General features: G+C 35.5%; 1 protein-coding gene across 9 annotated transcripts; it reads right to left on the bottom strand.

Moving 5' to 3' along the window:
• Positions 1-1,476: 1,476 nt before the first annotated feature.
• LOC110820737 (uncharacterized) lies at positions 1,477-17,658 on the bottom strand. Of its 9 annotated transcripts, none has more exons than XR_015818387.1 (7): positions 17,179-17,637; positions 9,734-9,793; positions 6,899-6,965; positions 6,185-6,233; positions 2,864-2,908; positions 2,440-2,578; positions 1,477-1,713 (listed from the first exon to the last, which is right to left on the bottom strand). XR_015818387.1 is itself a non-coding variant. In XM_022050317.2 (6 exons), exons 1-6 carry the CDS (start codon positions 17,428-17,430, stop codon positions 2,512-2,514), a joined length of 540 nt encoding a protein of 179 aa, XP_021906009.1. In that variant the 5' UTR covers positions 17,431-17,635; the 3' UTR covers positions 1,723-2,511. The 9 variants fall into 9 exon arrangements, 2 of the variants coding, with proteins under 2 accessions (XP_021906009.1, XP_021906023.1); XR_015818386.1 differs by having other exon boundaries at positions 1,477-1,721; XR_002540947.2 differs by lacking the exon at positions 1,477-1,713 and adding an exon at positions 6,430-6,533 and having other exon boundaries at positions 1,723-2,578; positions 17,179-17,658.
• Between the last annotated feature and the right edge of the window lie 289 nt (positions 17,659-17,947).

Here is a 17,947-nt window from a genome sequence, read left to right on the forward strand (position 1 = left end):
TACGAGATGAATGAAACGAAAAAATCTTTGCATTTTTTTTTTTTGGAATTCTTTTCTTAGTCGTCACAATGAGAATGCGACATTTGTATATGTATAAATGGATCAGGCATACGTATACCTGTTACCACAGAGAGTTATTTTCTTCCAAACTCTAGCAATTCTGTAGATACATACACATAGGAACGCAGAAGATCCGTGTGTTTTTTCATCTGGGTTTCCTTTTAAAGTTGGTCGAGCCCGACTTCTAACGAGCGGTGAGACAAGGATCCCTCGCACCAAATCCATATCGTGTTGCCTCTAATCAAGCAGATGATTGTCAACTAACAAGAGCTTAATGGTGAATGCCTCACAAAGAGTCGGAAGAACGATACTTGTTTTTCTTTTTTTTTTTAAGAACTGTAAATTTATTACATAAGTCATATATTACACAGTAAACATAAAAATTTGTCTAGATATTAAACCCTTAAAAGTTATTTACAGGAGATTTAACATTGTGAGAATATAATTAGCTTGATATGTAGTCTATTTGACGGTGCAAGTTGGAAGAAACTTGAGCCTGGATTTTAGCTTATGCATGATCTGTGCAGTAAGAGGATTACCCTGTTTACATCGGTCTAACAATGAAGCAACTAAAAGAACATAGCCATAGCGAATGTCTACAGAATGCTGGCCCAACTTATCCCTGACTTTGATATTTTATAATGCACTGCTTATCCGTAGTCAGAACACAGCCAAATGAGTGCCTAATATGGACATTTGGTAGAATGCTCATATCTACTTAAATGAGACTTCGGCAATTTATCGGTACAAGTAACAACAACACGGTAAGCTTCTCGAAAAAAAAAAAAATTCCGAAAATAGTAGAAGACCCTACAAATCTTTGGTAACGTTCAAAAAAATAACTTGGATTTTTATAATGTCAAAAACGATACATGGTAAGAACTGCAAAAAGTAAACTGTGATATTATGTATATGCTTCCAGGCTTTTTTAGATTGTTGTCTCTTAATCAAGAACTGAATCTATGCGGTGAGCCTGAGATGATCAAATTAATTGTTTACTAATTCAAGTTTAAACATGATTATTAAATTGAATATAAATAAGAAAACCAAAATCTTGAATTTGAATAGGAAGGTATGGTTGTACAAAAACTGCTTGAAGATCAACTTTGAATTTGAATTGAAGATAAATAATTCATTTACAAAATCAAAACATATCAACAATCGCACAATTTACAACCTAGAGAAGTACTATTTTCATTTGGTAATGTGTTTAGTTGCTTTGTTCTCCACGAGTCTCCTTGAAGACTTGGCTGTAACGTGTACTCAATGATTTCTTGTGTTTTCAGTTAGACATATTAAGATTAATACACAAGTTATTATGTTCTATAATGTATATATCTAATGATATTGATATTAAAATACTCTATATTAAATAGATTGTTTAATGGGGAGACTGGAATTAAGATGATTTGGGAATATTTCAAATTTTGTATCCTATGCTTCCATCATTTTACTACTTATTTATATATAATAATTATTATTTTTATCCACTCTTGTTACATTATATAATGTAAGATTTAATTTTTTTGGTAAATAGAAGATTCAATTGTTCATCAATCTGCACTTTTCTTCCTACTGAAATCTGAGCAAAGACATTGCCTTCCATAACCACGGCCAGCTTATGCGAGCAAATCTACCAGCAATTTTCGTACCCTGGCGTACTTCATATAAGAATGCTTTCAGGATACTTCACATAAGAATGATTCGGATTGCATGCATACATAAAGCATGTTTGTTCATTTAACAAGCATCTCATGCAGCCAAACTACGTTTAGACCCATGCTGTTTACGTGCTGACACAACGCTTCTCACACCTCTAACGGATTCTTTATCAAAATACAGAAAAGATGCATACTAAATTTTCATCAATAAATTCTTACATAAACATGTATTCAAAACCTAAAAACCAAAGAGTAATCAGCTAACCACATCACTTGATACCCAACTGAAAGTAATTTCTCCATTTACCCCTTCTATGGTTGGCTTTGCCTCAAAATTTCTGTCCATTACAATTTAGAAGCAAGGTTTAGATTAGTTGGCTTTTCCTCAGAACACGTATAGAGAGCATTAAATTATACTGAACGTGACTGCTGTATATAACCACCCAAACCTACTAGCGTTACCATCGAAGGCAACTATGAAACTGATTCTTCTTAACTTCTGTTCCAAATAAGCATATTAGGCTTTATGCATATTGGTCAAATCAGTAGTTCGTTTCACATGATGGGGACCTAGAAGGAGATTATGTAATTTTTTTGGCAATAGCTGATCCTAGAGAACCAATTCAACAATTGAAGAGAAAAAGTATGTACATGCCCATCGATAGCTAAGACAAACCAGCAAACTAAAAAGATTCCCAAAGTGTTATGCATATCTTACCCACAACTGGAGCAACCATGGGTTTATATATTGTCCTTGATAAAAATGAGGCTTTCAAAGGTGAGCAGCATATCATGGAGGACGAAGAAGTCTGGTTATAGCTGTGTCAAGAGCATCAACATTACTCCTTAGGAATTTTCTTTACACCCATTAAGGAAACCACAACTGGACTGCAACATGAACATGCAGCTAACAGAGCACATAAAACGCTACTATAAACCTAAAAGGAATTCATTATCATTTGAGGATTTCAGTGCAGTCATTATGAAAAGGCACCAAGTGCACATCCACCTGCTTCCACGATGACACAAGCAGGATGAGTTCTTGTACCAAAAAAGAGTAGAGCATGAATTCTCAGTGATCCTTTATTAGCAGATTACTAAATAAAACAAATAAGCTTAATTAAGGAAATTAAAATGGATACAGTTGTGAGGCCAGATTTTCAATGCCCTTCATTTCCTCATTTAATCTGCAGATGAATTTCAATTATAGGTTAGAAGAGTTGACATTTAACATGCAAAAGAAAAGCATTGGTGCATGTGTGTTTGCAAGCTAGTCTTCTTAAATCTCCTAGTTAATGTGAGTCCTGAACGTTTGCAAATTAATCTTGACTAGGAACATTGTGTACTATGATTGCCCCAATCGTACCTTCTCCGGAACAAAATGGATACCAAGCTAAATGTGTTTAGATCTTGCGTGTCCCAAACAATTAGAAACAGCCATAAGTTTGTCCATATTGCAGTTCAAGATTAGAACTGAAAAACAGTTTACTTCTTGGTACTCCAAAAATTAAATTGGAGCCAAGAAAAATGCACCAGGCCACACTGACCTTCTTGTGTTAGGACGACCAGCCCAGGCCACATCCCAACAGGCAATTAGATTCAACAAAAAATCGCAATGCAATTGAAGACCATAATTAGGAGTTCCTTTAAGATGGTGGAGGATCCTCTTAACAGCTTGATAATGATAATTGTACAGTTAAATGCACCTCCTAGAAGCCTGACTGATAGCAGCGAGTAAAGTCAAGTATTGCAAGACTCCAACAGTGCTCTTATAAAAGGTGGGATCAAACAACGAAGGACAGCTACCTTCCCTAACTGACAGCATAAAATACGCTATGGGAGGGATAGGAATGGGCTTGCAACTTTCTATTACACTTAACCAAAGGAGACTCTGCATATTCATATTGACACCAGAGTAGGCCTTCATTGCTAAATTGTTATCTGTACACCATGAAATAATTAAGAATATCACGATTTGTCGCAAGAAATTATGTGTTCAACTTTGCCAAAAAACAAATTGGGGTAGAGAAGAAGAAGAGTCAGTAAGAATGATATGGTCAACATAAAACTATTATTGTCATGTCCAGTTGTTGCTTGAATATAAACATGGAGGAACTAGTCCTACTGGATATAAATTCTTTCTTGCAAGAAAAGAAGTGAACAGTTGGAACCAAGCAAAGAGAGCTTGTTTCAACCAATAGATAGCTTTTTGAGGCTAACAAACATGGTCCAGATGCTCTTATCTTCAAGACCTCTTGGTTGTTTCATGTACACATCTTCATTTAAGCATCCGCAAGAAAACACATTCTTTAAATCAAGCTGATGATTAGCCAGTTATGGAGGTTGCGATAGAAAGATCACTCAAATTACAGCTACTTTAACAAGAGGACTAAATTTCTCATCAAAATCACTGTTAGGGTTGTTGACAATGATGTTGTGCCACCAATCAGATCATTCATACAAACTATCTGGCTTTCACTTAACCTTTTATGTCCATCAAGAATGGACAATGTTTGGACCAGGTGGGCAAGAAACAAGCTGCATGTATTATTGGCCAGAAAAGCAGCAAACTCAATGTCCATAGAATCCTCCACTGTAAATACTTTGCTACCTCAATGGCCATAGATGTATCTCTGTTGCTTCACCAACGATCACCTCTGGCATTGGATGCACTGGATCTCCTTGGCTGAGTATTGTTAAAACACCAGTTATAATTCCTCTTTACACTCCATGCCCATCTAAGTACTTTATGATCGCCCTCCACGCAAGCTGACGCAACCAGTAATTCCGAAATAAACCCAGTATTTTCCTGTTTCAAACAATTTTATGGTACTGAACCAGCTCAAGCCATGTTGCCTCCTAACACACACAGTAAGCTACAGCTTGTTCCTCAAGCAGTTTTAGACTCTCAACTGCACGCCAGTTGCCACAAATATTTATCCATTGGGAGCACTTCATGCTCTTTGAGACATCTTCAGAAGACATGGCTACTGTCAAAGCTTGGTATCCATATTTAATGCTTGAGGACAAGAACCTTGTTGATGAAGACAATAAAGTTACTGTTCTAGTCAATAACCATAATCAGTTCACTACAGAATCTACACATAAAGGTCTCATAGCAAAAAGCACAAGATGATGGCTGCCGAATAAACACCTTATTTAGAACACTATCCTTAGGTTCAGATGTACTTCTAATTTATAAAAGAAGACTAGGATTAGGACCATATTAGCAAACTTAGGGTTTGAATTCCTTTGGTTAACGATCTAGGAGAGTTATTATTAACCTAGAGCGTTGCCAGCTGCAACCTCCTCTATATATAGATTCTTTTGGACAGGAATATATCATCTGTATTATCATCACCTAAATTCAAAATTAATCTCCAAAGAGATCAAGCTATCTATCCAATTACCTAACTATCATCATAGGGCAAGGTCACAAGTCTAACGAATAACTTCATGCTTGTTAGGCAACCTCACATTCAGCTGTCTGTGACAGAATTCCAGCCACAAGGTTCTAACATGTTCTGAACTCGGTATGATGCTTTTGGCTCTGGTTCGTGGAGGCAGATCAGCAGGAATTAGCTGCGTTTTGCAGATATATCGAGTACAATATGAGGAATGCCAGTCATATTGCTTCAGGATGATACTTGGTTTGGTGAAAGGTCTCTGAAAGGGGAATTTCCTTCTATCTACTACATTACTCAATTCCCGGACGACAAGGTTACACATTATTTTGAGGTACATAGTGGTGGAATCTAGTAGGACATGCTCTTCTTCACCATCCAAATGCTTGAGGATTAGTGATTAGATTTTAGTTCTTGCCATAGTTGAGAGTGCTTCTATCCAGCAAGTCTATGTTGACATTCCAGTAAAGAAGATCTCTAAGGAGGGAAGTTTTGCAATTAAATCTTATTAAGCCCACTCGACAGTGCCAAATGAAATGCGATACTGTTTCACTTAAAAGCAAGTGCAGAAAGCAAAGACTACTCACATAATGGCTTTCTTCACTAGGGTGGCTGCAGGAGAGCATACTAACTATCAACAACCAGGGAAAGATGTAAAATTTTGGTAAAGCAATGTTTTTTGTGTCAATGTGATAGTGAATCCCCAATAAATTTTGTGATACTTTGAAACTACAAGTTTTCAAGATTCAACTCTCAATCTCCTAAACCTTAGCTCGTGCCTAGGTAGTCATTCGTTTTATCGAGGATGAATTATGAGTGTGAAATGGGATTTCAACTGGAGAAAAAAAATTTCTCTCTCATGCCAATTTTTGGCAGGCGGTAACCCCTAGTGCCTTTAATTATTATCATCATCTTTTTCCTATCAGAAAAACAAACCGTCTTCTTTTCATTGTCCTCTTCTTTGGTTTGTTCTCTTCATTAGTATAATTGGTTAATTAGAAATTCTAATTTGTAGTCATTTTGTAATTGGTATTGTGTGTTCAGAATAGTTTATGGTACCTGAGGCAAGAATTTATAAACCGATTTCCCTTCGTTGCTGCATCAAGTGCTGCAATGTCAAAAAGAGATGTATAAGTTCAAGAAGATCCATGGAATAGCCCAGTAAGAGAATTGCTCACATAGTAATAAGGAATATAACTTAGAAATATTATGCTATCCCTAAAAAAATTTAATGATCTGCGTATCTATCTAAAAATGATACAATATGTCAGATAAACATATCCTGGTGGAGAGAGGGAGATCACCTTGCATGATCTCAGTTGCCCTTCATATTTCCACAGGCAAAGTGTAGGAACCTGACTTCTTGTAGAAATCCAATTTCTATACAAATTGGTATTTTCAGAAAAATCTTCCTATAAAATAGAATCATAATCAACTTCCATAACTAAAAAATCTTTTCCTTTTACGAGACTAATTTGTATTTAGTTTTCTATTATGACTCTCTCTAATCTTCTTCTATATATAGTTAAATGTTGTAAATGAAGTATCATGAATAAAATTCAACAAAAAAAAATTTAATTACAAATTTTCAAATGGTTTACTTTCCATCACAGTATCACATATGGCTGTTATACATTTCAACAACTCAATTGCAACAGAAAAATGCTAGCAAAACAATATTGCATTTATTCCATAAATAAACATTTTTTTTAAAGTGAAACTCCATAAATAAACATATTCAAGAATATATATTCAATAAATTTTTTCATTTACCAGATTCTTGAAGACACCCTACAGCATCACCAAAGCAATGCATATGATCAACCGAGCTGCTAGTAACCTAAAAAAATCACAAGAGAAAAAATTAAGGTCTACAATCAAACAGCACTAATCCACTTTATTAAAATGTCAATAAAAAATTAAAAGAAATGTTGACTTTGACTGTCCTTTCATCAGGAATTTGCACAAAAATAAGGAATATGGAAAAAACACAAACTACTTACATGATTTGCTCTCTAAGCTAACACTACAAGAATATCACTATCATTACAAAAATTACTCAATATTAATAGAATAGCTCCCTCTTGAAGCCAACATACGGCTCAACTCCTTGATTGACAAAAATCATTGGAAACACAGAATCCTTCATTAACCTAAAACTAATCCAAAAAAATTGCTACCTATTCCACTAGCATTAGCATTAGCATTGATGTTGTTGATTTCTGTAAGTGACTTGAGAAGCCCCCACAACGAAATCTGCTGATTTTATTTTCTTTCTTTTTTTGTATTTTGAAAGCAAACACACAGATCAGAATCACTGTTCACTCCATTTCTTCCATTTTCTTCGGCAACCAGTCCACATGAAAAGATCATATTAAAACAGTGCTTAGGTAATTCCACCAACTTTAAAATCTAAACCAGGGCTGAGTGATGAGGGGTAAAACTAGAATTAGAGACACAGAGAGAGAGAGAGATGAGAGATCCAGACTATTCCTTAAATGCTCCCGTAGTTTTTTACACTGTTCTTTGTTCCCCCAACAGCAGATAAATGTTCTAAGTAACAATTGCTGTTGGTTCTTTTCAAAAGAGTCTAACTAATATTCATTATAATTGCTGCTACCCTATGCTTTCTAGGTTGTTATACACCTACCCAGGAGCCCTTTTTTTATAGAGAAAGAAATATTATTGAAAAGGAAGAATGAGAAATGACATGAAAAAAGAAAATACATTAAAAAAGCCGACTAATCTTGAGAAAGAATAGTTAACCAATCTTTAAGATTTAGATAAAAGAATTCTTAATATTTACATACATTCATTACATAAAATTAGGGATATATGTACATAAAAGAGGGATTTATATATGAAAACATAAATCACCCTGTTAATGTTAGAAAATCAACTAATAATTATATAAAAATATTTCGTAATATATTTTGTGATATTTTAATACTTCCCCTCAAGTTGAAGCATAAATATTGATCATATCTAACTTGTTACGAAAATATTCAATTCGAATTTCATTCCAAACGTTTGTGAATATATCACCTAATTGTTCTCCTGTTTTCACATAATCGATAGAAATTAAGTTATCTTGAATTTTCTCACAAATGAAGTGACAATCAATGTCAATGTATTTAGTTCTTTCATGGTACACCGGATTTGAGGCAATATAACGAGCAGCTTGACTATCACACCAGAATTTTGCAAGTAATATGAGATTCAAACCCACTTCCATTAAGAGGTATTGTATCCATAAGACTGCACATGTCGACTGGTCAGTAGCTCTGTATTCGGGCTTTGCACTAGATCTGGACACAACGATCTGCTTATTATTCCTCCATGATATTAGATTCCCACAAACGAAAACACAATACCCTGTAGCGGATCTTCTATCAATTTTAGATTCAGCCCAATCAGCATCTACAAAGCATTCAATGTGAGTGTGTCCATAATTGCTAAACAGTATACTAAGCCCTGGAGCACCTTTTAGGTAGCACAAAATCTATTCCAAAACCTCCCAATGTTTAACTGTAGGTGCAGACATAAATTGACTAACAACATTGACAGAATATACAATATCTGGACGAGTCACTATGAGATAATTCAGTTTCCCAACTAATTGTCTATACCTTTTCGGATCATCAAGGGGATCACCATCATCTTTAGTAAGGTGTACATTTGGTACCATTAGAATGTTACACGGTTTATCTCCCAACTTTCTTATTTTTGCAAATAAATCAAGTATATACTTCCTTTGAGATAAGAAAATCTCTTCCTTGTTTTTTGTTACTTCTACTCCCAAGAAATATCTTAACTGACCTAAGTATTTAGTATGAAATTTGATATGTAACAATGATCTGAGAGAGGATATTCCTACACAATCATCACCTGTAATAACAATATCATCAACATAGACAACAAGGAGTATAAGACTAGTTGTTGACTGTATACAAAAAACTAAGTGATCACACTTTCTCTTCTTCAGCCCAAATTCCATAACTACTTCACTAAAGTTGTCAAACCACGCACGGGGACTCTACTTCAAGCCATGCAAAGATTTCTTCAAATGAAAGACTTTCCCATGCTCCCCCTGAGCAACAAACCCAGGTGGTTGCTCCATATACACTTCTTCTAAAAGGTCACCATGAAGAAATACATTCTTGATATCTAACTAGTGTAAGGGCCAATTGTGAGATGCTGCAATGGAGATAAATAAACGGACATATGTAAGTTTTACTATTGGAGAAAAGGTATCAGAATAATTAACCCCATAAGTTTGAGCATAACCTTTTGCTACAAGTCAGACTTTAAGTCTTGCTACTAAACCATCTGAGTTTACTTTGACTGAAAAGACCCATTTGCACCCCACAACCCTTTTTTCTTTGGGTAAATCCACCAAATCCCAAGTACGATTTTCATTCAGAGCATTTATCTTCTCAAGTATTGCATTCCGCCAACTAAAATGATTCACAGCTTCCTTAATTATCTTGGGCATAAAAATTAAGTTTATAAAAGCAATGAAAAAAGTAGACGAGAGAGACAAATAGTCATACGAAACATAATTAGCAATGGGATAAATTGGCTAAGGAATGATGCACTAACGTTTACCTTTACGAAAACCAATTGGGAGATCAAGGTCCTGTGAGGCAGAATCATATGACAATGGACCTGGTGCAAGACATGTATCATGAGTCTGTTGTCATCTGGAATAAACATGAACAATCTATGGTGGTACTTGGGTCCAGGGCACACTAACACTATCATCAACTTGCTTAAGTAAAGGTGGAGGCACATTATCTAGAGAAATACCATTATCTGTTTTACTCAGAAGAGGCACCTAATGTGAAATTATAAATGAGTCACTCATCGTATGCCCCCTAACTTGTAGATTTAGACAATGAGGAGAATAACAATGTATTCTCTAAAAAAACTACATAAGTTGATACTAAATATTTATTAAAATATGGAGAGTAGCACCGGTATCCTTTCTAAATGCGAGAATATCCAAAAAATATACATTTTAGGGCATTTGGATTCAATTTTGTCACACGAGATCGCACATCTCACATATAACAGGTGCTATCAAATATCTTAGGTTGCACCGGAAATAAAAACTTTTGAAAAAAGAAAACTGTAAAAAACATCTCTATCAAGTACTGTAAATGACATATGATTAATCAAGAAACATGCTGTAGAAATAGCATCAGCTCAAAATTGCTTAGGGACTCGCATTTGGAACAAGAAGGCTCGAACTGTCTCAAGTAAATGTATATTCTTTCCTTCAACGACTCCATTTTAAGATGGAATATCAACACACGAGAATTGGTAAAGGATCCCGTGTTGAGTCATATAATTCTGAAATGAATCTGACATATACTGCTTAACATTATCACTTCTCAATACATGCACAGAAACATTAAATTGTGTCTTGATTTCAGCACAAAAAGCACAAAAGTAAAAAATATACTTCAGAACGATTATTCATAAAATATATCCAAGTCATTCAAGAAAAATCATCCACAAAGTCAACAAAACACTTAAACCTGTTTTAAACGCAACAGGACAAGGACCCCAAATATCAGAATGAACCAACTCAAAAGCATATTCAACTCGTCTATTGATTCTTGGACCTGACGGACTACGATGATATGCAAATCGATATAACTGGCAATCCAACAAAGGTATATCATGCAACTGAATACATAATTTCTTCAACACAGGTAGAGAGGGATATCCTAATTGACAATCTACTTCAAATGGACACTAGAGCAGGCAACCAACTGAGGCACGCAAGTATCAAGAATGTAAAGACCATTTGATATATTTTCTTTATCAATAATCTGCTTCGTCGTAAGATCTTGAAGAACACAATGATCAGGAAAAAATATAATACAACAATTCAAATCTTTAGTCAACTTACTCATAAAAATCAAATTGAAGACAAGTTTAAGTAGACTTAATACAAATGACAGGGTAATAGATAAAGTTGATTTTGTAGTCCCGGACCTCACAATGTTATAAGTCGACTCATCAGCAATAGTTACAGGAAATGTGCTTTAGGGGGTCGAAAACTAGAAAAAATATTAGAATTACCTGTCATGTGATCAATAACACCAGAATCAATCACCTATCTATTTGAAAATATAAGATATTTTTTCTTTGATTCAGCAAAAACAAAAAATTTATTCAAAAATTTTCGATACTAAATGAATTTAATATATTCGTCGACTGAAATTATAACAATTTTTTCAGAAAATGAGTTAGCAGTAGCAACAACAATACAAGCGGTCTATATTCTGCGATTCTACAATTTCTTACAATACCGTTTATATGTCCTTGTTTATGGCAGTAGTAGCAGACAATATCCATTTTAATTCAGGAGTTACAAGAAATATGTCACTCAAAATACCCAAAACACAACAGTTAAAGATACCTGAAAAACACTACAAATAAACCAGAAATTTTGAGAAAACAAAATACCTCCTCACACACGAAAACCCAAGAGAACCACACTGCCACCACTAGAGCTCACGCGTCGTCGAACGCACCACTACCGTAGTTCACGCACAGCCACCGAAAAACATCCAGATTCCTCTTTTCGGCCGAAAATTACAACAAAACCCTAATGCACCCTCTAATCCGGAATGACGCTCACCGAAACGCCCTAAATCGCCCCAGAAAGCGGAGAATCAATTGCTGTCATGCGATCTCCTCCGCCGCAGCTTTCCCTTCTTCGGCCTTCTAGTTTCATGCACAGAACCAACTGACCGAGCTCCTCTATGCCTTCTTTCCTCGAACAAAAACCCAAGACGCTTGGGGATGCTCTCCTCCGGCAGTCTCGCCACACGCAACCTCAAACCGCCACGTGAACTGCTTCCTCGACTTCCCCCGCGTACACCACTGTGCTAGCCACACTCTGAACTGGTCGGAGATCGGTGGTTGTCTTCCTCCGGCACCAGAAATGGGTTGTTCAACCCTTCTTTTAATCTAATGTAATTTGACTCCTAAAACCCTAACTCTAACGTTAGTCAGATATCATGTAAGATTTAAGAAAAAAAATTCTGAATATTTACATATATTCATTACATAGAGTTATGGGTATAAATACATAGAAAAAAATTTATATACGGAAACATAAATTACTCTATTAATAGTAGGAAATCAACTAATAATTATATAAGAATATTGCATGATATATTTTGTGATATTCTAACACAATCTCAATGTAAGTTAGATAAAACAACCCTTTAAGTGTCCATATGCCTTAACCTAAAGAGAGGTCAAGAAAGAGAACTTATCCAAAAGAATCATAAATGGTAGGATATGATCAGTGAAAATTTAGCATTTCTCTCAAGCCAATCACTCACAACCAAGCAAATAAAAACCTTTTAGTAAAGCTTTAACCTCTTTCTTCATGCTTGACCACAAGAAAGGAAAAAGGCACTCAATTATATTAGGATAAAGCATGACTCAGTCAATGACCTTGGGGCAAATTATTAGTATTCAACTTAACCCACGCCGTAGTTCAAACATAACCTTTAACTTTAGAGGGAGCAGGAAACTTGAAAATCATTTATTAAGGACATCATGCTTCTTATTTATTAAAGTTATCATTATGAGAAGCAGGAATGAGATTCAAAAAGTAAAGTTTGCAAGTTTAAATATTTGAGTGTTCAGAAGACAATATTCTATTCAAGGTTATTAAAAATACAACAAAATCAGGTAGCTAGAGTAAAGAAGCCATGTCATTGGCTTCCCAGTCATTGAGATTTGTGAAAAAAGACGTCTTGCAAGAATGAGAATCATTATCATTCTAATTGCTTCTCAAGATTAATTTCCTCTTTAATTGATTTTATGTTTTGATTTTATCAATTAAAAAGTAAATCAAAATATCCTATAACTTGAAATCTACCTAAAAAACTTATAATCAATCTAAATAAGTTAAATAAATCAAATATATTAAATAATAAAATAATTACAAAAAATTTATTTATTAGAAAATTTATTTTAAATAAAGATCTTCTTGTTCAGCATCAGCCCTTACACTGAGAACAGTCCTGAATCCTAGTCTTCTAGTGAAGGCTCCTCATTTTGGCCCAAAAGTCAAACCAAGGTTAAGGAACATCTTTAATTCTTGGAAATATACTCCTCAGATAAGGAGTACGTCTAGAACTTAAGGTTTGAATTAGTTGAGGTGCAAAGAGGACCGCATCATAGATACAGGATCTTCTAAAAGGAAAAAGTCTCTGTGACCAGTAAGAGAAGGCAAAGCCAAAATGAGAGGAGCAAAGTTGATCCTCTTAAGGATTGTTCCTATTGAAACCTCCCTTTTTGGACCCTCATCTTGGAAAATCAAATTTCAGATGATGAAGAACCATATTTTTTGAGGAAAAAAGGAGAAATATATTAAAAAGGCACCAAAAGGATGTAACCTGGGTACAAAAGAAGTTTTACAAATTGTAACAAGAAACTAAAATATCTTTAAGGTTCTATAAGTCCTCTTTAAAGATAAAAGGCTTACCATTAAAAAGAATTATTTTCTAGAACCAATAATCTCTTGTGCTAACAAAAGAAGAAATAATGTCATTGAAAACCCTCTTATTCCTTTATTTCAAGATAACCCAAAGAACAATCGACACAATAAAGGAAACAAGTTTTTCATAGGTCTTACATACCTAATGCCATGCAAAGCCCATAACTCATTCCCGGTCGAACCAATGAGCATCCAAGAAAGCTCTAGAAAGGAGAGAGATGAATTTCATAGCCTTCAATCCTCCACATACCAAAGGAGATGATTCTTGCAAACATATCCAGCACCCATTGACAATGAGCGTTCCTTGCTTCCTTAAACTATCCATTGTAAGAATTTTACCCCAAACGGCCTCCCAAGCAAAGAAAGCCAGAAAATGGGAAGCTTTTTCTTTCTATATCTGGTTCCACGAGAACGTTCATACCATGTTATGTTGAGACAAAAGGTGGTCTAGAAGCAGGAAGAACCAGTTGTCTTGTCTAAGTAGAAGGGAGTTAAGGAACTAAAAAATTAGGCGACTCAAGGCTCTTGAATATAATATGAATGGAATCACATTTGTTGAGTTTCTAAGACCTTGAACTATCTGCCTCGGTGGCTTTTGTCTCAAAAGTCAAAGCATCCTTTCTAGGCATCCTATATCTTGCGAGCCTTCTCCTCTACATGGCTTAGGGACATTAACCCATTTCCCTCCCTATTAAGTGCAGAGTCCCCATGGCTAGCTTTCATATTAAGTACAGAGTCATTTCCCTCCATATTACACTCATCCTTCCTAGGAATCCTACATCTTGAGAGCCTTCTCCCTTACATGGCTTAGGGACATTAACTAATTTCCCTCCATATTAAATACAGAGTCCCCATAGCTAGCTTTCAACCCTAGATATCCTCGAATTCTCATAACAAAAAACCTAGTTTTCCAATCCTTACTGTGGGTGCCTAGAAAACTTGAAGCTACTCATGGGTTTATGTGATGAAACCAACTATTATTTCTTCTTCTAACCAAACTATAGACATTGTCAAAACAAACTTAAGGTAATGAGAGCAGCCAAGCAATTACATAAGCATGAAGCATAAAAAATGCTTGATAGTGTTTAATTGCAGCCTCTCAAGGACCTTCTTATACATATTACAAAAATGTACTAAAAGCCCATTTAAGAGAAGGCTTCGCAAAAGCAAACCCCGTTTACCCTTACCTCATTCAGAAGCTCATAGGAAGCTAAAGAAATAAGAGCAATGGAAGGAAGAACTTGGTAATAGTATCTAGAAACTTGCAGGATTGGGAAATTGTTGAACATGAAAACTTGCTCCAAATTTTGGCATATATCCACCTAACTAACAACAACGACAAGCTCCTTTGGCAACAAACCAAATCTAAAACTTTCTCAGTTAAGTCCCTGTACAAGACCTTGGTCAGCAATAATTCCCAAAATCAATCAAAATTTCCATCTAATATCATTTGGAAATCAGGTGCCTCTCCAAGAATTTTCTTTTTTTGCATGGGAAATAGCAAAGGACCGCATTCTTACACATTATAATTTAATGAAAATAAGTTTCACAATGGCTAACAAATGTTTTCTTTGCAAAAACAACATTGAAACTTGTAACCTCTTACTCCTTGGATGTCCGGTCTCTCACAACCTCTAGTATTGCTATTCTCGATCTTATGGGATTATCATGGGTCAGAAATGTCTCAATCTTGGATGAGCTGCTTGCTTGGGAATGATTGAGCGACAATAAGAAAATTTTTAGACTTGTCCCTCTCACTATCTTTTGCGTTCTCTGGAAAGAAAGAATTAATCGTACTTTTGAAGAAAAAGAAATCAACTTTGGAATCATCACTGACAATTGGTTCAACAACTTCAGATCCACTATTTTAGAACATAACATTGAATGTTTTGATGATCTTGGATCTATTGTCGATTGTTTAATCGATATGCGAATTTTTTATTAATAGGAGTGCCCCCTTAGCACCTTTACATCAATACATTTTCATATTTTTATTTTAAAAAAAATGAAGATTATCTTACCAAGAGCCTTTGATCCCACACAACTAGGAATGGGATCAATCAGAGTCGAAGTCTCCTTTTTTTTACCACTCTTCTTCTTCCTACAAGAAAAAAAAAATAGAAAATAATCTCTAAAGGAAAAAAGGCCTCGTGCTCAGGCAAAGAAGGATGTACCAATGAGCAAGTCAAGAATGGAACATTGTGGTCTTTTCTTAGAAGAAAAATTACAAAGCTACCATGGACGCAAAATGGAAAGCTTGAAGAAAAGAGGAAGAACAGATAAAAAGGAAGAAGGAGAAGAAAGAGTAAAAAGAGGAAGCGTGCATTTAAGAAGCAAACACTAAAACTTGGAGACCTTCATGGAACAACATCTAACTAGCATAGGAAAAGAAATGTAAGAAGCTGGAGATGTGAAAGCAAAGTTCGGAGGTGGTGAGTGCCCATATATACTTCTCCTTTAGTACCAAGTGTATGCCCAAGCTCTCAACATTCCATAAAGAGTCAAAGATTTCATCAGCCTCAAAACATGATCAACCCCAAAAGAACATCCGGCCTTCAAAGCACAGTGACTCCCTAAGATGAATTTAACCCATAGGGCATCTTCCACCTTTGAAACAAATCCACTCCAGGGGACTTTTGGCTTCCAGTGAATGCGTCATTCTCACAATCACATTTGGTGAATCTGCATCCCTTCAAGTCCCTAGACAACACATAGCCCCTGCAAACTACCCTATGATAGACGAATGCATGACAAGCTAGGCTACTCAGCTTCAGCCTACTTATCATAGAAGCTACCGATCCATCCTTGACGCTCATAGCATAATCACATGAAAGTTGAACACCAACACCTGATGTAAGGCACCAACTTACCTCATTAAGTTCCCTCTAGAGACACCTCATTCAGCCTCCAGCTAAGGACCGAGATCACTCCTTTCCCATCTCCCATCTCGACCTGCACTCCTGTTTACTGAGTTGTATGTCGGAGTCACCATATCACGAAAACACTGGACTCTGGTTCTAACTGTATTCTTGCATAACCCCTGGCTTGTTGTTCTATCCGTATTCTCCGATGGAGTTCATTGATAGAAAATAATTATTTCCGGTGTAAAAGTACACCATCAACAGGCAAAATATATGGGAAATAACCAGAATTACAATTAGAGAAACACACAACGTACACAGAGCGAGATGAGAGATTATGATTATTCCTTTCGTGTCTCTTATTTGTTTCCTATACATGTGTTCTACTGGGTAACATTGGGGCCTTAAAAATTAATTACAATCTCTACCATTTAAAAAAAATAAAAAAATTCCATTCCCGACTAAAGGAAGCTCCTCGGCAACCAAAAAAAAAAAAGAAAGAAAAAAACATAAACTCATGCTAAATTTACACAAGTAAAACCTCAGATCCAATATAGAAAAATGTTGAACTGGACATCAAATTCCTCTTTCCATTTTCTCCGGAAACATACCGAACGCGGAAGAGAGAATTCCAAAGAAAAAATAAATAAAAATCTAACCTCAGAGAGAGCTAATCGGAGTGAATCGAATAGAGAAGAGAAGCTCTCGGCGATGGCCAGAGTGTCCCTCTCTACCACCCCCAGAACATTCAAGATCGCCCCCCGCTTCTGCGGCGAGGGTTTCGATTCACTACCGCCGAGACCATCATTATCACCATCTTGGGGGGGCTCGCGAAGCGTGTGTGGTGAATCTACGTCGACCGCTGACTCTAGGGATTCTTGGCTTCTGCGAAGATCTTGGCCTACTTCCATTTCCCGATAGTTTGTACTTGTTCTCAGTACGAGCGAACATAAAGGCCTAATTAATCAAGTAAAAGCAACAAGAGAAAATCAACGAACAAGAGAGTACATAAAGGCCTGAGTTACCACTGCGCTTTTTGTGTATAATTTCTTTTATATTCTCCATAGCAATAGTTATGAAATTTAGGCTCAAAAATAATATTTCTATGAGATTTAAAAAATCATTGCTATTAGTAGTTGAATTTGTATAATCCTATCAGATACACCGACAAATATCTCTTATCTAATTTTGTATTCCACAAATTAATTATATAAGATATATGTAGACAATATTGTAACAATTTCATTTCATATATACGTAATTATTATTTCATTAATAAAAAAATAACCTACTCAAATTTATTTACTATTGCAAATTTCATTGACAAATGTTCATTTGTATAATACAACTCGTTTATAATGAAAGAAGCAACATATTTTTACCATGAGCTCGTTTATATTTATAATGAGTAATAAAAAATACTTTAAA

Source organism: Carica papaya, chromosome 4 (assembly GCF_054855325.1).
Source record: "Carica papaya isolate Zhongbai chromosome 4, ASM5485532v1, whole genome shotgun sequence".
In the NCBI taxonomy this organism is placed as follows: Eukaryota; Viridiplantae; Streptophyta; class Magnoliopsida; order Brassicales; family Caricaceae; genus Carica; species Carica papaya.